Genomic DNA, 24,111 nt, shown 5'->3' with positions numbered 1-24,111 from the left:
AATAACAACTCTATAGTATATATGTATCCATTTAAGAGATGTTTTTTCAATGATAATTTAAAGTCTTCTGTGCTAATGGTTTGTTCAAAATGTTTGGGAAGTCGGTTCCAAGCTGTTATTCTGATTGACTTTTTACTTGCTGATAACAATATTTTAATTAGACACTGATCCTCTTTTGGTACAACATCACCTGTCAAATGTATCATTGTGTTTTTCTTAATGTGTGTGTGTGTGTTCAGGCTGGGACATCTCCTCCATGGACCTGGGCAGTGCGATGGAGAGAGCTCAGGTGTTTGACTGGTCCTTACAGGAGCAGCTTCGGCCCTACATGAGCCGCATGAAGCCCCGACCCTCCATCTATATCCCAGGATTCATTGCTGCAAACCAAGAGAGCCGCGCTGACAACGTCCTCACTGGGAGCATGGCGGAGCAGGTAAGAGTTTTACATAGTCCTGTATATATACACTACTGGTCAAAAGTTTTAGAACACACCAACTTTTCCAGAATTTAATTGAAAATGATGCAGTTTAATGTCTCAGTGTACTCTGAAATTAATGCACATTTGCAACATTTAAAATTCTTTATTGAGCATGATAGTGTTTTGAAAGTAAAAAAAAAGATTCAAAATCACATTTTATGTTGGACTAAAGGACTAAAAAAAGACACAAAATGACCAAAAAAAGACACAAAATGACCAAAAAAGACAAAAATGACCAAAAAAAGACACAAAATGACAAAAAAGACAAAAAAAAGACACAAAATGACGAAAAAAGACACCAAAAGACAAAAATGACAAAAAAAGACACAAAATGACTAAAAAAAGACACAAAATGACAAAAAAAGACCAAAAAAGACACAAAATGACGAAAAAAGACACCAAAAGACACAAAATGACCAAAAAAAGACACAAAATGACAAAAAAAGGCCAAAAAAAAGACACAAAATGACCAAAAAAGACACCAAAAGACAAAAATGACTAAAAAAAAGACACAAAATGACTAAAAAAAGACACAAAATGACCAAAAAAAGACACAAAATGACTTACAAAGACATGAAAAGAATTCAAAAATGGACAAAATAGCCCAAGACTCCATAGAGTTAAGTTGTTAACCCATTTCTTGTTCCCTGAAAAAGGCCTACTTGTATAATTCTGAAATGTACATTATTTTCCAGTTTTGGTTAAGCTTACCTTTTTTTATTTACCTCTGGCAGTTCACCACTTACCTTTGGACCCTTTCAAGCTGTTCATTTGACTTGAACTGCTTGAATTTCAATCAAAAACTGGAAAAATTGGGGTGTTCTAAAACTTTTGACCGGTAGTGTACATCTTTTATTTTTCCCATGTATGCATGTTTTTATTCATACTGGAGTATGTGTAGAAACGTAGCGATTCATGATAGTTAACATTATAGATAATCAAGTTGGCAGGTTTCTTCCAAACACCTGTCTCTAATGCCATCATTAAATCCTGTGGTTTGCTGGTTTGCTTTCACACCATAAAGTCCATAGAGTCCACCTCTCAGACATTCAGTGTGATCAGGGTTTGATTGATCAGCACTATGGGCTGAAATATGAGCCACCAGAAACTGAATTAGAATTTTTTATATTTGAATTCTAATTGCTTAACTTGAATAATTGCATTAAAAAAGTGAATTTGAATCACATGAATTTGAATTTGTATTGTTCAATTTGAATCATTGCATTGAAAAACTGAATCTGAATTGAGCAATTGAACAGAGCAATCGAGTGCAGAAAACGGAGGTGCTGATTGGCCGAAGAGGCGCTCTGTGTATCTGAGCTCGATTGCTCTGCCTAGAAAACTACCCGGATGTTCGTCGCAGAAAATTAAAATTGAATTTTGCGAACTGAATTTCAATTGTGAGAACTGAATGTTCAGTTCCAATCTAATAAATTCAATTTAAAATTACAATTCAGATTCTGTTTTTCAATGCAATGATTCAAATTGAACAATACAAATTCATGTGAAATTCATGGCACATATTTCAGCCCATACAGCCCAAACACACGGGGCAAATGAAGTGTTCAACATGCTTATTTCTAGATTTAATAATCTTAATTCCATAAATCTTGTCAAATGAACAGAAGTTTGTTTTAACTGAACTAAATGGGTTAGGTGTAGAGGACTGGGGGTCACTTCTCCATCGTTGTATTCCACTTGAGATCGCTCTGCTTTTATATCTGACTTGACGAGTAAATGTTGTTCCAGATGGAGCAGATCAGAGCCGACATCAGGGACTTCCGTCAGTCGAGCGGTGTCGATAAAATCATCGTTCTGTGGACGGCCAACACCGAGAGGTTCTGTGACATCATCCCCGGGGTCAACGACAGCGCCAAGAACCTGCTCGCTGCCATCCAGGTGAGACGGAAACTTTTTAGACTCATAAAACACAGTAATACAAGCTCAAGACACAAATCCTGGAGTTGGTTTCAGTCTGATAATGAACTTTAATTGTCCTGTAAAGCAGGCTAAAGTGTGGCGGCGGTGGCCGCTAGTCATGAATTCACACTTTAATTCCTCCTAAAGCCGAGCAGCAAACAGTAATCCTGCAGCACACTTAGTGATTAATAAAGCTTAGAGGATGAGGAGATTAGCTCCCCGACACTTCACTGTGGATTTGGAGATGAAATTCCATAATGAGTCAGCTTTTTCCTTTTATATCAGATCAGGGGGAAGACATGATGCTTTGGCCCTCACGGGTGAATTTATATTTTATCTCCTGTCTTCTGCATGCTTGTTCTGCTGTCAGCAACCATAATAATCTATTTCACAGACTTGTGATCTCCAGCAAATAGCTCCGTTTCAACAATAGAGTTGATGATGTAAAGAGAGTCTCGGGGGAGATGTTCTCCTCGTGAGTCGAGCTTTTTATTTGTTTTATTTGGATCGTGATTATCTGCAGCACAACTGCAGCTCTTCTTCCTGGAGGTCCCACGTATAATATACAGTACATACAACTTATATTAAAACCAACTTAAATCATTAACAATGGGAATAGTGAAGAAAAAAGAAACAAAAGAAAAAAAATAAAACCAAGAATATAATAGATAGCAAATTTACAAAGTCAGGATTTTTTTATACATTCTAACTAACATATTATTCTATATTTTTAATAGTATATTAATAGTTATAAGGTTCATTTATTAATAATAATTCTATAGTATATATGTATGTATCCATTTAAAAGGTGTTTTTTCAATAATAATTTAACCCATAAGAACCCAGACCAAAATATGTTTAAAGGAACATTATGGGGGATCTACCACAGACCAAGTGGACCACATAGAACACATTTATGATGTTTTAAAAAAAATACTACCCCTAAATGTCAAAGATCTGTGATGTGACATATATATGTTACATTGGGCGTTTTTGGTATTTATGTTCATAACATTTCTTATTTTAAAATAAATAAACTAGACACATTTTCTGCTTACAGAAACATAAATTTGACTTTTTCTTTGCATCTCCACAACATATATCAAACTTGTGACATTAATAATGCTGTTTAACAACAAATCATTTTTCAGTTTTGTTTTTAACTAACAAATTAATAATAATAAAAACATAAATAACCATTTGCCTTTTTGTTTGCATCTCCATAACATATATCAAAATTGTGACAGGAAATATGGTCAGAACAAGTTAAATGCAACACAGGACACCCTATTAATGTGTTAGAAGTGTTAAATGGGTTTATTCTTAGATTCTAGAAGATTTAAAGTGTTTGTTACAAGGGTGTCACCATAGGTTCTTATGGGTTAAAGTCTTTTGTGCTAATGGTTTGTTCAAAATGTTTGGGAAGTCTGTTCCAAGCTGTTATTCTGATTGACTTTTTACTTGCTGATAACAAAATTTTAATTAGATCCTGATCCTCTTTTGGTACAATATCACCTGTCAAATGTATCAGTCTATTAGTCTATTTCACAGACTTGTGATCTTCAGCAAACAGCTCAGTTTGGACAATAGAGTTGATGATGTGAAGAGAGTCTCGGGGGAGATGTTCTCCTTGTAACACCATGATACACTCACTCATTATCTCTCTTTCTCTGCTCCTTCCCTCCATCAGAGTGGAGGAGAGGTTTCCCCCTCCACCCTGTTCTCCGTGGCCAGTATCCTGGAGGGCTGCGCCTTCATCAACGGATCCCCCCAGAACACGTTTGTCCCCGGCGCCGTGGAGCTGGCCGTCACCAGAGGCGTCTTCATCGGAGGAGACGACTTCAAGTCCGGTCAGACTAAGATCAAGTCGGTGCTGGTGGACTTCCTGGTCAGCTCAGGGATCAAGGTGAGGAAAAAAGACGTAATGATGCTACTGTAACTGCCCTACAAAGTCTAACTGCAGTAACTACATTTTTGGTCAAAAGAGATGCGCTTTTGTTTACACAAATTTGATTGGCTGAGCAGCGTCACGTGGGACGGCTTAACTCGCATGCAATTGGTCTGTAAGGTCCGCTAAGCTAAGCTAAGCTAAGCTAATACCGTAAAGACTAGAAAAGCTGTGCTGGTTAAAATAGAAGTGCCCGTCATAATGTAGAATCCCTCAATAATTTATTGATTATAGGCAGTGGTGGAAAAAGTATTCAGATCCCTTACTTAAGTAAAAGTACTGATACACACTGTGAAATTACTCCACTACAGTAAAAGTCCTGCATTCAAAACTTACTGAAGTAAAAGTACAAAAGTATCAGCATCAAAATGTACTTAAAGTATCAAAAGTAAAAGTACTCATTATGCAGAATGGATCCACTCAGATTGTTTCATATATTCTAAAAATATATTGTTGGGTTATTATTTTTGATGCATTTATGTACGGACCGCTTTAATTTTCCCAAGGTAGGGCTCATTTTAACAACTTAATATACTCTTATGATGTTCAATTTAAAACATGTTAACATGTTAGCAAACATTTCATATTAATTATGTCTTTATGTTAAATGTTGAACTGAAAAGTAACTAAAACTGGCAGCTAAATATAGTGGAGTAAAAAGTACAATATTTGCCTCAAAATGTAGTGAAGTAGAAGTATAAAGTTACATAAAATGGAAATACTCAAGTAAAGTACAAATAGCTCAAAATTGTACTTAAGTACAGTACTTGAGTAAATGTACATAGTTACATTCCACCACTGATTATAGGTCTGGGTCTGGGTCTGGGTCTGGAAATTCCCAGTGCAGCCAAACAAATTTACTGACTTGAAGCTGACTCAATGAAGGACCCAAAAACATCTCAGGATTTTCTGAGACTATGATGGGGGGACCCAAACAAAGTAGGGGGGTCCGGGGCCATACTCCCCCGGAGAACATTTTTGCCATAAAAGCCTAAATTTGGTGCCTCTCGCACTTTCTAATGCCACTATTTCATCTGAATCATTGCATATTTTTAATGAATTATTGTAAAGGAGAATAAGGGTTCTTCTATGTTTTATTTAAGGCGTCTTATTTTGACAGTCTTTTTGCAAATTCTGTGGTGGATTCTGCTAACACATCCATGTGCTCTTATTTTGAAAGATACATGTGTTTGCTTTAGGGTTGTCACGATACTAAAATGTTCAACTCGATACCGATACTCAGGAAAATATTCGATACTCGATACCATTTTCGATACCACAAGGATAAAAACAAAGACCCCAAAATTTAACAGAAATATTTTTATTAACAAGAAAAATGCAACATGTAAAAATGAACAGAACCACAGGTTAAATATTTATAATAAAAACAGTTGTGCAAAAAGAAAATGCAACTATGATAACAAGCTTTAGATACTCGATACTTTTGAAAATGAGTATCGTATCCGGATACAACATTTTTAATATCGATACTTATTTTGTTTTTGACACCAAATCACAGCATGGATTTTTCTGTGGTGTTCCTCAAGGTCTCGGTGTCCTCGTGTGGTATTTTGAAATTATTTTGACCATTTTTTATTAATTCTCAAGTGGTAAAAATGAACCATCTAATTCATGGTATCAGCCCGAAAAATTGCTGCGACAACTTATGAGACACGAGTGAGTATGTGAAGGAGCACTTTCACAAATTATTTTAATTAATTCATGAACTACTTTCTATTTCTGGTTTATGCCGAGACAAACTTGACACACGGTGCTGAGCTGCATCTCAAATTTATCTGCAGGTCGCTAGCTTTCAAGTCATTTACACCACTTCTACTGTTGACCTGCGAGAGGTTCACAACTTAACTTAATCACTTTTATTTATGCAGACCCAAATCCCAAATGTGCCTCAGAAGGCTCTCCAGTCTGTACATCATACATCAACATCAGACACTTGGGTCATTTAAGGATAAACAGAGAGAGAAAGAAGAAAGAGGAAGAAGCTTCAGAAAGAGGAACAAAGTGACAAAAGCTTTCAAAAACTAGCGTAACTGTATTCCAAATCGGACACCGTTCGGCTGAGATTCTTTCAAAATTTCACGTTAACTACTAATATAAATGATCATGTTATGCTTCCAATTAATTAAATGGTTTGAAGCTAAAGTCTAACTTCTTATCTTTCAAATCGTATATTGTTTTAACCGCGTCCGTTAGCCTCGGGTTTACCAGAGTCGGCTAAAGGACGCTAACGTCGGTATATTAGCCGTGAGCTAACTGTATCCAATATCGGACAGCTTTTGGCTAACATTCTCTCAAAATTTAACATGAACTAATAATATAAATGGTCATGTTATGTTTCCAATTAATTAAGTGGTGTGAAACTAAAGTCTAACATCTTATCTTTCGTACCATATATTTTTTTATTGTTTTTCAACCATCCATCCATCCAACCAACCAACTATTTAACTAAGATCTTCACCTGAGTGTTCTTACTGTTTTCTCTCATCAGAGTTACTTTAGTATTGTAATTAGACATGTAAATCTACATTTACATACATGAAATTTTACATGTAGATTGTTAAATATGTATAAAAAAGTCACCCACTGCACATTAATAATCTGGACACAAAATTACTAAAAAAAGACACAAAATTACAAAAAAATAGACACAAAATTATTTTTAAAAAGACACAAAATTATTTAAAAAAAAGACAAAAAATTACAAAAAAAATAAAGACACAAAATTATTTTAAAAAAAAGACAAAATTATTTTAAAAAAAGACACAAAATATATATTTTTTTAAAAGACACAAAATTATTTTTTTTAAAAAGACAAAATTATTTAAAAAAAAAACCCACAAAATTATTTTTTTTAAAAGACACAAAATTATTTTTAAAAAAAGACACAAAATTATTTTTAAAAAAAGACACAAAATTATTTTTAAAAAAAAGACACAAAATTACAAAAAAAAAGACAAAATTATTTTTAAAAAAAGACTCAAAATTATTTAAAAAAAAAGACTCAAAATTACCAAAAAAAGACACTAAAGGACCAAATAAAGACACAAAATGATTTAAAAAAAGGACAAAATTATTGAAAAAAAAACCCCACAAAATTATTTTTTTTAAAAGACACAAAATTATTTAAAAAAAAAAAGACTCAAAATTACCAAAAAAAAGACACTAAATGACCAAAAAAAGTCACAAAATGATTTAAACCGTTAAAACACCAGAAAGTGCAGCATTGCAGATGTGTCCAATCAAGGATAAAATCTCTGTACATGCAGTACCGTGTACTTTCTTAACCCATTGACGCCTAAAACTGCCTGTAAAACCTCTGGGCGATTTTAAAATAAGCCCCTAAAACCTGAAGTTTTTCTGGAAATTCAACAGAAGTGTCAACGCTTCCCACTAAATAATCGATTTTTCAGCCTCTATAGCAGATAGAAATGAAATTCAAAAAGTATTTGAGAGCTTATGCAAATACTACAAAACGACGTAAACGCTTTCCAGGCTTCAATGGCTTAACAAAGACATTTTTTATCCCACTCCCCAAACAGCCGACCGCAATCGTGAGCTACAATCACCTGGGCAACAACGACGGGAAGAACCTGTCGGCTCCGCAGCAGTTTCGCTCCAAAGAGATCTCCAAGAGCAACGTGGTGGACGACATGGTCCAGTCCAACCCGGTCCTGTACCAGCCCGGAGAGAAACCAGACCACTGTGTGAGTGACTCAGACACAAAGAGATAAAGAGCTCCGACTGGTCACACTTATTAATCCAACTGTCTCTGTGGGATTAAATACGTCTAACTGTCTCTGTGTAATGTTTCAGGTGGTGATTAAATACGTCTAACTGTCTCTGTGTGATGTTTCAGGTGGTGATTAAATACGTCTAACTGTCTCTGTGTAATGTTTCAGGTGGTGATTAAATACGTCTAACTGTCTCTGTGTGATGTTTCAGGTGGTGATTAAATACGTCTAACTGTCTCTGTGTAATGTTTCAGGTGGTGATTAAATACGTCTAACTGTCTCTGTGTGATGTTTCAGGTGGTGATTAAATACGTCTAACTGTCTCTGTGTAATGTTTCAGGTGGTGATTAAATACGTCTAACTGTCTCTGTGTGATGTTTCAGGTGGTGATTAAATACATCTAACTGTCTCTGTGTAATATTTCAGGTGGTGATTAAATACGTCTAACTGTCTCTGTGTGATGTTTCAGGTGGTGATTAAATACGTCTAACTGTCTCTGTGTGATGTTTCAGGTGGTGATTAAATACGTCTAACTGTCTCTGTGTGATGTTTCAGGTGGTGATTAAATACGTCTAACTGTCTCTGTGTAATGTTTCAGGTGGTGATTAAATACGTCTAACTGTCTCTGTGTAATGTTTCAGGTGGTGATTAAATACGTCCCCTATGTGGGAGACAGCAAGCGTGCCATGGATGAATACACCTCTGAGATCATGATGGGAGGAACCAACACCATCGCGCTGCACAACACCTGTGAGGTCAGTCGGCACTACATCTGCTTTTATAAAACGTTTCACTGAAAGAGACATATCTGGCAAATTAGAGCGTTTTCTAATGCTCAAACTCAAATTACATGGGGGTTGCTGGAGGCAGTATCAAAATGACCAGAAAAAGACGTGAAATTACTAAAAAAAGACACAAAATGACAGAAAAAACACTGAATCACTTAAAAAAGACACAAAATGACTGAAAGAACACTAAATTATTTTAAAAAGACACAAAATTACCAAAAAAAGACACAAAATTACTTAAAAAAGACACAAAATTACCAAGAAAAGACACAAAAATACCAAAAAAGACACAAAATTACCAAGAAAAAGACACAAAATTATTTAAAAAAGACACAAAATTACAAAAAAAGACAAAAAAAAGTTTTTAAAAGACACAAAATTACTAAAAAAGACACAAACATTTTTTTTAAAAACCCACAAAATTATTTTTTTTTAAAAGACACAAAATTACCAAGAAAAGACACAAAATTGCCAAAAAAGATACAAAATTATTTTTTTTAAAAGACACAAAATTATTTATTTTAAAAGACAAAAGAATCTTTATTTATTTTAAAAGATAAAAAAACCCCACAAAATTATAAAAAAAAGTAATTAAAGGGACCTTCCTCACACAACACGGTAAAGTGCCATTCATATAAAACTCACATTAAACTTTCATATCAAGGTGGGGGCCACAAAATATCCTCACGAGGGCCACAATTGGCCCGCGGGCCGCGAGTTTGATACCCATGGTCTAATGTGAGAGTTTAAACTGCTAATTGCTCACTAAAGACAAGATGCAGAGCGATTCTTCTTTATCTGACAGTAGCTGTGGAGTAGGAGGCTGAGTATCAGAGCTTACTGTTAATCCTTCTTAACGAGTCTTGGAGCTAATTTAAAGAGACGTCTGCCGGCCATTGACACACTTATTTCATGTTTTACTGCCCTCGTACACACACATGAAATAACATTTATTCTGGTTCACTGGGATTTTCCCATTTTTGTACAGATGATTTATGCTATCAAAATAATTTTTGGAAGATTCTGCAATCACACAAAGTGCTGCACTTTAGCAGTATTTTGTGAATTTCAGATGTACTTTTACTAGCAAATTTTACACACTGTAAAGAATTAACTGTGATTTTTACAGTAACTTATTGGCGGCAATGAACAAGTAGCTTACTGTAATTATTAGTTACAGTAGAACTACTGTATTTAGGGCCACGGGGCAATCGCACCGATCACTATTGTTATACTATGGATTTTTTCTTCTTCCTCTTCCGGACACAATTTCGTCCCGCTAAATTATGTATCAAAACGTGCGGTTTGATCGGGATCGGTGTGCTTTTTTTTCTTTTTTTTTTAAACTGCCCAAAATTTTGCATTGAAGTGAATGGGACGGCCGTAAAAAAATGAGCGAAAAAGAACAATAATTGGAGATTTTTAAACGTCTACTTCTCCGGCATAATTTCACCTAGAGACTCCATTTAAACTTTAAACAGTAGACACAAGTCTTGTGTATCGGTGTATTAATCCACGTTTCGATAGGTCATATAGTTTATTATCAATCCCTGTTCAATGACCATGATCATTTTTGGAGAAATTCTGAGATTATAATGGGTGTGTATTGCACGGAATGTTCGTGTCACAGTGTGTGACATCATCACCAGAGTGTAGAGGGAGAGAAGAAACTGTCAAAAAATAAATTTGAAAACTGCGCTCCAGGCCGCAAATTCCACTGTACAGAAATAATTTATACATAGAAACGTAGGAAAATTAGTCTTCTCCCTCACAATCCTCTGGTAAAGCTGTCAGAGTTATAGTTTGGGCGTAGGACGCACAGATGATCCACCAACACCACCAACAGCCTCATTGGCTCCCATATTAAAAACGCAGGAAGATTTCTGAAAAAGGGAGATGTAACAGTTTTTTTAGATCGCTCTAACAAAGCTATTTCTTCATTTTTCTTTAAAAAAAACCATATGTAGACGTTCAGGAAGAACTCGGGATGCTCAAAGTGAAGTCAGATCAATGATAGGTATTATGGTTTTGCCAAAAATGCTTTCTGTTCGAGGCCAGAAATTCCAGTCTGTCCACCTCTGGCTGCTGTCACTGTTCCGTTTATTTACAGTACTGATTTGTTTACTGTAAGAATAAAAAAACAGTTAAACATTGTGATTTTTAATGGTACTATATATGGCAATACGGCACAGTAAACAATGGTGTTAATTTGATAATAATTTCATCATTACTTTTAATAGAAATAACTAGTAATTGCAAGTAATTACTCGATGCACTAAAAAAAATAATATCAATACATTTAATGTTTTGCAATTGATTTCCATTCTGTGTTTTGTATGAAAAACTTTAAGTTAATTATTTAAACAGCTTTTGTATCGGACTGATTCTGATCAAAATTATGATAAAAATGTAAAAATACAGTCGTCTACTTTTTATTTTCTACAGTAATGTTTTAACTTCTGTGATTTTTATTGTAAATTATACAGCACTATACTGTAAAAATCAAACACAGTAATGAATTGTGAATAGTACAGTAAATAACGGTAGATTTCACAGTGATTATTTACAGTGTGTAGTTGGCATTGGAGCCCTTGGCATTAGGCTGCCCGGGGGCCACATCCGGCCCCTTGGCTGTCACTGTCGGCCTGTGTAAGGTTTCCAGAAAATTAGAAATATATATATAACCAAGGTGCTTTTATTTTGAAGGCGATGTACGTATGTGCATGCATGCATGTGCACCTGCACATTAACATTGAGTTACCTTGTTTCCTTATCAAAAACACTTATTGCTTTTTGCATATAGTCAATAAATTTCTTTACACAGACATGCTTTATATTGTTTTTGTGGTTTGAACGTATGTTATGATTAAAGTAAATGGAAAAATTAAATAATGATTGGAGTTTTTACCATTTTTTACTGCTATATTTGAGTTACTCCACACTAAAAGTCTTATCATAACATGTATTCTTATCAGTAGCCAGTGGCCCCTTGGAAAATTAATTGCCCACCCCTGCCTTAAAGTGTAGAATTTGAAAAGTTTGTATTTGGCGACTCCTAGTGGTTGTATTAAAAAAGACAGTATTAACTTCAGCTATTAATGAAACTCCATGATGTTGTATGAATGTGTGATGAGCCCTCTGATCTCTGAAACCATTAAGCTCTGTTTCTCTGCACCAGGACTCTCTGCTGGCCAGTCCCATCATCCTGGACCTGGTGGTGCTGACGGAGCTCTGTCAGCGGGTGGCGGTGCGTCCTCAGGGGGACCAGGACTTCCAGTCCTTCCACAGCGTCCTGGCGCTGCTGTCCTTCCTCTGTAAGGCCCCCCTGGTCCCCTCAGGGACCCCCGTGGTCAACGCCTTCTTCAGCCAGAGGGCCAGCATAGAGAACATCATGAGGTGAGAACCAGACTTTGGTTTTTTTATTACATTACCACAATTGCCTTGTATACAGGTACATCTTTTGTAATTTTGTGTCTTTTTTGGACGTTTCGTGTCTTTTTTTTTAATCATTTTTGTGTCTTTTTTGGACATTTTGTGTCTTATTTTGATCATTTTTGTGTCTTTTTTGGTCATTTCGTGTCTTTTTTTAAAACCATTTTATGTCTCATTTTGTGTCTTATTTTTTGGTCATTTTACGGACTTTTTTGGTCATTTTATGTATTTCCTTGGTCCTTTTTTGGTCATTTTGTGTCTTATTCTGATCATTTTTGTGTCTTTTTTGGACATTTTGTGTCGTTTTTTGGACATTTTGTGTCTTATTTTGATCATTTTTGTGTCTTTGGTCATTTCGTGTCTTTTTTTTGTCATTTTGTGTCTTATTTTGCTCATTTTATGTATTTCCTTGGTAATTTTATGTCTCTTTTTGGTCATTTTATGTCTCTGTTTGGTCAATTTATGTCTTTTTTAGTCATTTTACATCCTTTTTTGGTCATTTTATGTATTTCCTTGGAGTTTTGTGTTTTCATTCTCTCTAAGCCAGAATCATCAAAACTACAAGAAAAACAGGCTTGAAATATTTAACTCAATGTGTAATAAATCATTTTCTGAAATGATTGACAAAAAATATTGAACATTTTCACAATATTCTAATTTTACCTGTGCGTTTGTAAAATGACTGAGTGTAAATGGATTTATCGTCCTTTGTTACCAAGAAAATACATAAAGTGACCAAAAATGACCAAAAAGAGACATAAAATTACCAAAAGTGACACAAAATACCAAGGAAATACATAAAGTTACCAAAAAGGATGTAAAATGACTAAAAAAAAGACACAAAAATGACCAAAAAAGGACACAAAATGACCGAAAATAGACATAAAATGACCAAAAAAAGACATAAAATGACCAAAAAGAGACACATTATTCCTTTAAAGACTTTTAGGTCTTCCATACAGGCCTAACAGCAGCTCCTTGTCTCCTTGTCTCCTTGTCTCCTTGTCTCAGAGCGTGCCTGGGTCTTCCTCCTCAGAACCACATGCTGCTGGAGCACAAGCTGCAGAGAGACTTCCTGCCGCCTCACACGGCAACATACATGAACGGCAACGTGGCAACTTTGAAAAAAGTAACAAACGGGAACCACGTTCCTCTAACGAACGGCATCCACGCACACGGCGACGACGCAGTATGACACTACAATAAAACACTACAGCCCAACATTAATACTTCATAATACAGTTTAACTTGAGACAGAACCTGGTGGGAACAGAACAAAGACCCTCATTGAGCTATAAAACAACAGCACTGGTTGGAAACTTTGAAGAGTAAACTTGACTTTTATGTGAGATGCATTTAAAAATTGTAGGTATTCAGCAAATCTTGGCCTATTAACCAATGCACTGCAAAAAAAAAAAAGAAAAGTGTGTCTAAAAACCAGATGAAAACACTAAATCTGAGGGATTTCTTTCTTAAATTAAGATTATTAGATCTAGAATGAAGCATGTTGAACACTTAAAATAAGAAATTAAGGTCACACGTTACAACTAAGTGATGTTTATAGACCAATTATTAATATTTATAATAATTTAAAATAATTAAATGTTTTCAACCAATTTCTTAAAGGTATATGAATCATTTCCAAATCATTAACATACTTAATATGGTGTTAAAAATGTTAAAATTAGTGAAACTAAAACGATTAATAATCTATTCATGATAATTAAATTGTTTGTTAATGGTAAAGTAACTATAAACTTACATTAATATACCATCTATTTGTCATTTATAAATAATGTAGCTAGTTAAACATTAATAAATTATGTATTTACCATTCTAAATGGCTTATATACGGTTTATAAATGATGATTAAACATTAATAAACCTGTTTATTAATTATTATAAATCTGTTTACCATTTATAAATGATGGTTATTGTGAAGTGTAACCAAAATTAACTCTTAAAACAAGATAAATTGTCTAACACTTCCATATCTAAAGTTTTTTTTTTTATCTGTTTGCAGCTTTAATTTATATTGTTTTAGGAGTTAATTTCTTATTTTAAGTGTTCAACATGCTTATTTCTAGATTTAATAATCTTTATTCAAGAAATCTTGTCAAGTTGTCCATGCAGCAAGATCATTTCCCTCAGATTTACTGTTTGATCTGTTTTTTTAGACACACTTTTCTTTTTTGCAGTGCGGCTTGGTGCAGCAACATTTACATTCATGCAGTTTGTTGTAGTTGCAGAGCATCAAAATGCCAAAATGAAGCCCAATAATCTGTTTTCAAAGCAGGCTAGTTTGTTCAAATGTTTTCTATTTTGCAGAATTAACAATGTATTTAATATTTAAATAAGTAAATGCAGTTTGCTTGTATCTTTACTTAAGTCTTGGTGTGCAACGCTTATGTAAAAGACACTTGTACAGTATAGTTCTTAGGAATAGTAAGTCTAGAAGTGTAACAAACTGTGAAAAACATGATGATAAATGCTATTTGTTGTTGAACTAATGCGGGGGTCTTCTTCACTTACTGTATTTTGTGTTGTGTATTGCTGCCTTTGCTGTAGCCATTCATATGTTTTAGTTTGAAAGTAAATTATAGAAAATATGGATTAATTTCTTACTATTTTGTTTATCAGTAAACCTGGGCCATTTCTACACAATAAACCTTGAAATATTGTTTAAACTTATCAGACGCATTCATGTTTGTTTCTCTTTTTTAATTCACATTTCCTCCTGTGGATCCATCTCTCCAGTCCAGATATGATTTATGTTATGTGAATGAGTAACAGTGATTGTAGTAAAAGCAAGAATATGACGAGCAATATAAGAACATGGTGATGAGAAACAAACAACACAAAACATTTAATGTTTGGTTTGGTTAAAGCCCCTTCAGCCAGGGAATACCTGACCCCAAAAAAAAAAGTAAATTACCCAAAAAAATATGTGAAATTACCCTCCAAATATGTAAAATTACCAAAATAAGATGTAAAAATTATCCCAAAAAATGTGTAAAATTATTTATTATTATTATTATTATTATTATTTATTCTTTAAATTCCCCCCCAATTTCTTTTTTAAAATTACCAACGAAAACATGTAAAATTATCCCAAAAAAGAGATCTAAAATGATCCAGAAAAAAAATAAAATTACCAAAAAAAATTTTAAATTATCCCAAAAAAGAGATCTAAAATTACCCCCCAAAAATATTTAAAGTTGCCAAAAAAATATGTAAAATTACCAAAAAAATATGTAAAATTATCCCAAAAAAGAGATCTAAAATGATCCCGAAAAAATATGTAAAATTTCCACACAAAAAAAAGATGTAAAATCACCCAAAAACCAGCAGTGGACGGCTCCTCTCTCTCCTCTCTTCAAAAGATTCTTCTCTCCTATTATTATTATCATTATTATTATTATTATTCAGCCATTTTGATTTGAGTCGATTTGAAAAGAAAAAAAGATGTAAAATTACCCCCAAAAATATGTAAATGGTTTTCTTGATAACCAAAATCATGATCAATAAAACCATGTTAAATGTCTAGATATCAGCTCTTAAATTAAACTCTTATCAGATATTTTTGTTGTTATTATTATATTTGTCCAAACAAATGAACCTTTAGTTGAACCAGACAATAAAATGAACAAGAAACTGAAGAAAACTAAATTTTTTCCATGACTGTATCAGAGATCAGATCCCTCCGCGCCCCTGCAGGGACTACTTGACCACGTCAGACAGCGTCCCTAGCAACCAGAGCGACCCGGCGGAGTGATTTGGTAACCAGGGGTTACCAAGGTAAAATCATAATTTCGCGACGTGTTCTTCCGATAATAATCTCAAATAGGTTATAAACCGATAAATAAACTATATATAACCTATAAACTATAAACTGGTCCACTTCCTGTCTCTCCACCGGTATTTAGATAGATAGATAGATAGATAGATAGATAGATAGATAGATAGATAGATGGTAGAAGATGATGGTAATAATTAAACTGGTGATATGATGCAACAATGCTATAGTGACTAGACGGTATATAATAATAATAATAATAGTACAGTATATAATATATATATATAATATAATATAATATGTAATAGTAGATAATAAACAATATAAAAGTAAAATGAAAAAAATATAGAGTAATTACAAGTAAAGTAATATAATATAATATATAATAATAATAATAATAATAATAATAATAATAATAATAAATAAGGCCTGTAAGGCCGGTATAATAATAATAGTAGTATATTACAGTATATAGTAATAATAGTAATAATGGCAGCAACAGTATATATAATAATAATAATAATAATAGTAATAATATTAGTAACATAGCAAAGTGTTGTGCATAGATTTAGTGCAAAGGTTTAGTGCATTTCAGTAATGTTGGTTAAATTACTTTTATTTATTTATTTTTGGTATGAAATCACTTCCGCTTTCGTCACTGCGTCACGGTGCGTCAGCAGCAGCGATGGCGGACAAGGAGAAGCGGCGGGCCGGGCCGACTCCTCCGGGGGTGGCCGAGGGGAGAGCCTCCAGGGCGGACACCGAGCGGGAGTTCCTGTCGCAGGCCGGGGTGGGCGAGCTGCTCCGGGGCGCCATCCTCAAGATGATCGAGGCCCGCTCGGACGACCCCATCGGGTTCCTGGCCGACCACTTCTGTAACCTGTCCTCCTCCTCCTCCTCCTCCTGCTCCTCCTCCGGGCCGGAGGGCGGCTCGGCGGGGTGCGGAGACCCGGAGCAGGTGACCAACGGGCCGCTGAGCGCTGGAGCCCAGGAGCAGCAGCACCTGAACCGGGCTCTGTGGCACCTGAGGCTGGCCCACCACTCCCACAGGTCAGACCATTTATATATACATTTATATATATTTATATACAGTCTATGGGTCAGACATTTATTTACATTTATATATATTTATATACAGTCTATGGGTCAGATATTTATTTACATTTATATACATTTATTTACATTTATATACATTTATATACAGTCTATGGGTCAGACATTTATTTACATTTATATACATTTATATATATTTATATACATTTATATATATTTATATACAGTCTATGGGTCAGACATTTATTTACATTTATTTACATTTATATATATTTATATACAGTCTATGGGTCAGACATTTATTTACATTTATATACATTTATTTACATTTATATACATTTATTTACATTTATATACATTTATATACAGTCTATGGGTCAGACATTTATTTACATTTATTTACATTTATATATATTTATATACAGTCTATGGGTCAGATATTTATTTACATTTATATACATTTATTTACATTTATATACATTTATATACAGTCTATGGGTCAGACATTTATTTACATTTATATACATTTATATATATTTATATACATTTATATATATTTATATACAGTCTATGGGTCAGACATTTATTTACATTTATTTACATTTATATATATTTATATACAGTCTATGGGTCAGATATTTATTTACATTTATATACATTTATTTACATTTATATACATTTATATACAGTCTATGGGTCAGACATTTATTTACATTTATATACATTTATATACATTTATATACATTTATATATATTTATATACAGTCTATGGGTCAGACATTTATTTACATTTATTTACATTTATATATATTTATATACAGTCTATGGGTCAGACATTTATTTACATTTATATACATTTATTTACATTTATATACATTTATTTACATTTATATACATTTATATACAGTCTATGGGTCAGACATTTATTTACATTTATATACATTTATTTACATTTATATACATTTATATACATTTATATACAGTCTATGGGTCAGACATTTATTTACATTTATATACAATATATGGGTCAGACATTTATTTACATTTATATACATTTATTTACATTTATATACATTTATTTACATTTATATACATTTATATACAGTCTATGGGTCAGACATTTATTTACATTTATATACAATCTATGGGTCAGATATTTATTTACATTTATTTACATTTATATACATTTATTTACATTTATATACAGTCTATGGGTCAGACATTTATTTACATTTATATACATTTTATACAGTCTATGGGTCAGATATTTATTTACACTTATATACATTTATATATATTTATATACAGTCTATGGGTCAGATATGTATTTACACTTATATACATTTATATATATTAGTATACAGTGTATGGGTCAGATATTTATTTACACTTATATACATTTATATATATTTATATACAGTCTATGGGTCAGATATTTATTTACACTTATATACATTTATATATATTTATATACAGGGTTACCACTTTAACATCATGATGAACACAAATATATTCACTTCTCAATTTGTTGAACTAGACATTTAAATGAATCATTAATACATTTTACCCCTGGATTTCTGCAAGACTTTAGACTTCAGCAGGGTGATTTTAAACTATTTTTCCCGTCTTTGTCTGGTGTAGCCTCCCCTACAATATGACAACTATAGCACGTTTTATTTTTTATTTTTTTTAAACTTTTTTTCTTTATTGTCAATAAAATAAATGTTACGTTGTGATGTTGTATGTGATGTTGTATTTTTTTCTTAATCGTATCGTAAGTGTTTGTATATGTATTTTGTATATTGTACGTATTTTTTTGTTTGTTTGTTTTGTTTTTTTTGTTTGTTTGTTTGTTTGTTTTTTGTTTCGTAATTCTCTGCTTTTTTACAGCATGGCCAGGGGACTACAGATGAAAACTAGCCTTCTGGCTAACTCTGGCTTTTTTAACCATGTATAATCATGTGTTTTATGAAATTGCACTGTCCCCTTTTAAATAAACTAATAATAATAATAATATTGGGTAAAACTGCAGTTATAAACATTAAATAACAGATTGAAAATAATTAAAATTATAATTTTTAATACCTTTGATGTTGTCTGAGTCACAGATGCTTTGGAGGTAATGTTTAAATTCTCCTCGGAATGCTAAAAAATAGGGTTTTGAGTGACTTTGGTCATTTTGTGACTGAAAAAAAGATGTAAAATGACACAAAAAAAGACACAAAAATGACCAAAAAAAGAAACACAAGACGTAAGATCACAAAAAAAGACACAAAATGATCTAAAAAAGACACAAAAACAAAACAAAAAGATGTAAAATCACCATAAAAAGATGTACATTGAGATATAAAGAGACACAGAAATAGTTATTTTCAGAAAAAGAAACTTAAACAGTCAACATGATTAGACACACATTGTAAAAAAAAAGGTGTTTAGTCTAAAAACCAGATCAAACAAAATAATAAAATAACTCTTAAAACCAGATAAATGATCTAACACTTCTAAATCTAAAGGTTTTTTTTTATCTTGGTAAGAACCAAATAATCATCAGGTCACTCTGCTCTTTAAAGCAGTTTTTCTCAGTTGAACCCTTTGTTTAGTTCCTGCAGTTAGACTCTGTAGGACACAATAGTTTAAATAAAGTATATCTGAGAGTCACAGATGCTTTGGAGGTAATGTTTAAATTCTCCTCAGAATGCTAAAAAATAGGGTTTTGAGTGACTGAACTTTGATTTATGTATATGATATTTCCCTAAAATAGTTATTAAATGTATGATATAAAGTTCTTTCTGTTTCCTGCCGCCTACGTCATGAAAACCAAAGAGCACATTGCTCCACTCCAAAGATTAGACAGAGTCAATCCTCAATTTCATCAAATCTATAACTTTTTTCCAGAAGGTGGAGGTCACAGATTCAGGCTCAGACTCACACAGAGAGCAGTTAACACAAAAATATTTCTTAAATTTTGACAAATAATGTTTGCCAGGGTAGTATCTATGAATCAATATGAAAGATATTTCTCTCACTTTGTTTGTAAGTAAGTATTTGTTTGTGAGATTCTATATATGGATCCAGTTCAAACCATCAACCATATTAGACCAGTAGTAGTGATATCTGTCTGAAACAATCACCTGATGAGCTTATTATTGTTTTTAATAGATTTCACTGAGAAGCAAATATGACCCACTGGTGTTAAAGTGGTCTAACGCAGCTGTTCTCAACCTTGGGGTCGGGACCCCAATTGGGGTCACGAGATGATTTCTGGGGGTCGCCAAATCATTTTGTTAGTCAGCTCTGTCTCCACTGTGTTAAAGTGTTCATGTGTTAATGTGTTTTAGTCTTTTTGGTCACTTAATGTCTTTTTTTGTAGTCAATTTGTGTCTTTTTAGGTCATTTTGTGTCTTTTTTTGATCATTTTGTGGTCAATTTGTGTCTTTTTAGGTCATTTTGTTTCCTTTTTTTGGTCATTTTGTGTCTTTTTTTGTCATTTTGTGTCTTTTTTTGGTCATTTTGTGTCTTTTTTGGTCAATTTGTGTCTTTTTTTGGTCATTTTGTGTCTTTTTTGGTCATTTTGTGTCTTTTTTGGTCAATTTGTGTCTTTTTTGGTCATTTTGTGTCTTTTTTGGTCAATTTGTGTCTTTTTTGGTCATTTTGTGTCTTTTTTTGGTCATTTTGTGTCTTTTTTGGTCAATTTGTGTCTTTTTTTGGTCACGTTGTGTCTTTTTTTAGTCATTTTGTGTCTTTTTTTGGTCATTTTGTGTCTTTTTTTGGTCATTTTGTGTCTTTTTTTTGGTCAATTTGTGTCTTTTCTGGTCATTTTGTGTCTTTTTTGGTCATTTTGTGGTCATTTTGTGTCTTTTTTGGTCATTTTGTAAACTTTTTTTGGTCATTTTGTTTCTTTTTTGGGTGATCTGAACTGTGCGTGTGAGATTGTGTTCAGTGAGCGGGGGTCGTGGACAACATGCATGTTAAATTGGGGGTCGCGACTCAAAAAGTTTGAGAACTACTGGTCTAACGGAGGACAAACTGGTTTCCCAGCACCTCTTAACATCCAACCAGATCAATTAAAGCAAATGAACCGGCCCCAGCAGATTTAGTGATTTTATCTGGTTTCATCTTTCGTTTTTCTGCTCTGAATGATTAACTTTCTCCTTCATTTGAACTCAGATCTGCCTTCAGCAACAACGTCCGTGTGGCCTACGACCTTTTGAACCTCTCTGCTCCCCGTAGACGGCCGGCCGAGGCCCCCGAGGGCCCCGACGGCCCCGCCACCAGCCCGACCGAGGCAGCAGAAGGAGGAGGCGTGAGAGGAGGCCTCTACTCTCAGACTCTGCAGTGCCTGTGCAGCGAGGGCGGGGTCCCGGCCTCCACCTCGGCCCCGCTGCTCCGCCGCCTGCACTGCCAGGACCACGAGGCCGTCCCCTACGACGTCTTCCGCCACGGCGTGCTCACCTGCGCCGTCTTCTCGGACTACATCCGGCAGGCTCAGAGGCTCTACGCCGAGGTGTGCTGCCCCGACCAGGGGCCCGCCTCCCAGGTGCTGTGCCTGGGCGTGCTGGGGACCCTGAAGGAGGCCCTGGAGACCTCCCAAGGCTGCGAGGCTAACGGCTGCGCTAATGCTAACGCTAAAGCTAAAGCTAACTCCTGTCTGGAGGCTAACGTGAAGGCGATTCGCTACCTGGAGGCCAGCGCCAAGATCTCTCCGTATAAGCTGGGCCAGGCCATGGCGGGGGCCCAGACACGGGGCCCCGGGGGAAACATGGACGCCAAGGAGTTTGAGAACGCAGCCGCAGAGCTTTTTATCACTCGAGTTAAAGTCGTGTCGTAGATTTCTCATCATTTATGAATGAACAACACAGTCCTACAGAGTCTAACTGCAGTAGCAACATTTTTCAAAATTGAGTTGTAACTAAAAATGAACTCCTTGATGTTTGTTTTTATCTTGTGACAATGTTTTAGGTTTCAATTTTGCTTTATTTCAGAGAAATAATTATGTAAAATAAACACAGAATCCAACTCAAAACCAAGCAGTACACTGTAAAAAAAGGTGTGTCTAAAAACCAGATTTTTGTTATTATTTGTTTCTTACCAAGATAAAAAAAAAAAAACTTTGGTCATTTTGTGACCGAAAAAAAGATGTAAAATGACACAAAAAAAGACAAAAAAATACCAAAAAAAGAAACAAAAGACGTAAAATCACAAAAACAGACATAAAAAGACAAAAAAAATACCCAAAAAAGACACAAAATGACCTAAAAAAGACACAAAAACAAAACAAAAAGATGTAAAATCATCAAAAAAAGATATAAAGAGACACAGAAATAGTTATTTTCAGAAAAAGAAACTTAATCAGTCAACATGATTAGACACACACTGTAAAAAGGTGTTTAGTCTTAAAACCAGATAAAAACAGTAAATCTGAGGGAAATGATCTTGCTGCATGGACAGATAATTTACCTTGACAAGATTTATTAAATTAAGATTATTAAATCTAGAAATAAGCATGTTGAACACTTAAAATAAGAGATTAACTCTTAAAACAAGATAAATGATCTAACACTTCTAAATCTAAAGATTTTTTTTATCTTGGTAAGAAACAAATAATTGTCAGTGCACTCTTTATCTACCAAAATAAAAGCTTTGAGTTCATATGAAAAGACCAAAAACTTTCACAACAAGAAGTCAGAAAATGTTGTTTTTTTTTAAATATATTTTTCTGTTTTCTTTAAAAAAATATTTGAGTTAATGAAAAAGAAAGAAAACTAATTTGCATAACAAGCTTATTAAAGGAAATTAAACCGGGATTGCTTTTGAATGAGTCTACAGTCTATTTTTTAAAATATTTTTTTAAGCAAAATCCTGCATATTATACCTTTTTAAAATGAATAAAATCATCAGGTCACTCTGCTCGGGCCAGTTCATCACTGCTAGCAGCTTTAATATTTAAAACTTTAAAGCAGTTTTTCTCAGTTGAACCCTTTGTTTAGTTCCTGCAGTTCGACTCTGTAGGACAGAATACTTTAAATAAAGTATATCTGAGAGTAAAAACCTTCTGTGAACCTTATCTAACCCGTATTACCTCCACTCAGAATGACACTAAATCCTATAATAATTCCATTATTTGGAAGAGAACACTAATTATAAAACATATTGTTTGATGTATTTTATTTAACTCATTAAAGTGGAAAAGAGGAGAAATGGACCTGATTTGCTGTGACTGATGAGGAGTTCCTGTAATAGACTAAATGTGTTTGATTGAGATCAGTATTGATCCTGACAGATTCCATTATTGTTCAGCCTTTTCCATGAAATGCTGCGATTAGAAAACAATCCGATAAAACAAGCCTGTAATAATAAATCAACCTGTTCTGTTTGGGTGGATGTTGATTAGAAAGTCTGTGATGTTGTTGTTCTGCTTTATGTTTAAATGTTCTATTGTTTTGTCAACCATTTATTAGAAAAAAGCCGAGTTTGACATCACCAATCTCACATTGTGTCCTGATGAAGGAGTTGTAGCAGAATAAACATGGAATGGTCACTTACTGCACTTTTTTTTTTTTCAACTTCTCTTTATTGTGGTTTTTTCCTTTCGTTCACATACAAAAATAAAGAAGATTTATGTTAATTTATACTTCAAATCAACACGAATGAACAGAATGATAGTAGAAAAATAAAAGCAATAAAAAAACAACAACATCAAACAAACAAAAACCTAGGTGGAGTCAAATCAAATACCAAAACAATAATAATAAGGTTTACAAATAAAAGGAAGAGATTTAAATAGTAATAATGCAACTTGGAGGATGTCAAGTGTTCTAAAATGTACAGTTGTTAATTTTTCATGGGATTATATTTGGTATTTGGTCCATAAATAGCTGCCATGTTGTGTAAAAGGTATTTATCTTTTTTAACTGAACTTTCTTTATCTCAAGTCATTAATGAAT

The 24,111-nt window shown here is 33.8% G+C and overlaps 2 protein-coding genes across 2 annotated transcripts in view; both read left to right on the top strand.

Annotated features, from left to right (window-relative positions):
* The window catches only part of LOC131968002 (inositol-3-phosphate synthase 1-A-like), a 25,309-nt gene extending 11,592 nt beyond the window's left edge, over positions 1–13,717 (top strand). Inside the window, exons 5-11 of the mRNA XM_059328747.1 lie at positions 240–433; positions 2,228–2,377; positions 4,089–4,304; positions 7,907–8,071; positions 8,740–8,853; positions 12,065–12,282; positions 13,330–13,717. Of these exons, the coding sequence (XP_059184730.1) occupies positions 240–433; positions 2,228–2,377; positions 4,089–4,304; positions 7,907–8,071; positions 8,740–8,853; positions 12,065–12,282; positions 13,330–13,513 (1,241 nt within the window). The 3' untranslated portion in view covers positions 13,514–13,717. The remainder of the gene's footprint in view (positions 1–239; positions 434–2,227; positions 2,378–4,088; positions 4,305–7,906; positions 8,072–8,739; positions 8,854–12,064; positions 12,283–13,329) is intronic.
* A 3,048-nt stretch (positions 13,718–16,765) lies between these two features.
* Positions 16,766–23,496, top strand: tpgs1 (tubulin polyglutamylase complex subunit 1). Its single transcript, XM_059328749.1, has 2 exons — positions 16,766–17,164; positions 21,335–23,496. The coding sequence occupies exons 1-2, from the start codon at positions 16,800–16,802 to the stop codon at positions 21,993–21,995; spliced, it is 1,026 nt and encodes a 341-aa protein (XP_059184732.1). The 5' UTR covers positions 16,766–16,799; the 3' UTR covers positions 21,996–23,496.
* The last annotated feature ends 615 nt before the right edge of the window (positions 23,497–24,111 follow it).

Source organism: Centropristis striata, unplaced genomic scaffold, assembly GCF_030273125.1.
Source record: "Centropristis striata isolate RG_2023a ecotype Rhode Island unplaced genomic scaffold, C.striata_1.0 Scaffold_28, whole genome shotgun sequence".
Lineage (NCBI taxonomy): Eukaryota > Metazoa > Chordata > Actinopteri > Perciformes > Serranidae > Centropristis > Centropristis striata.
The sequence above is the reverse complement of the archived record's forward strand: the minus strand, read 5'-3'. Positions and strand labels throughout refer to the sequence as shown.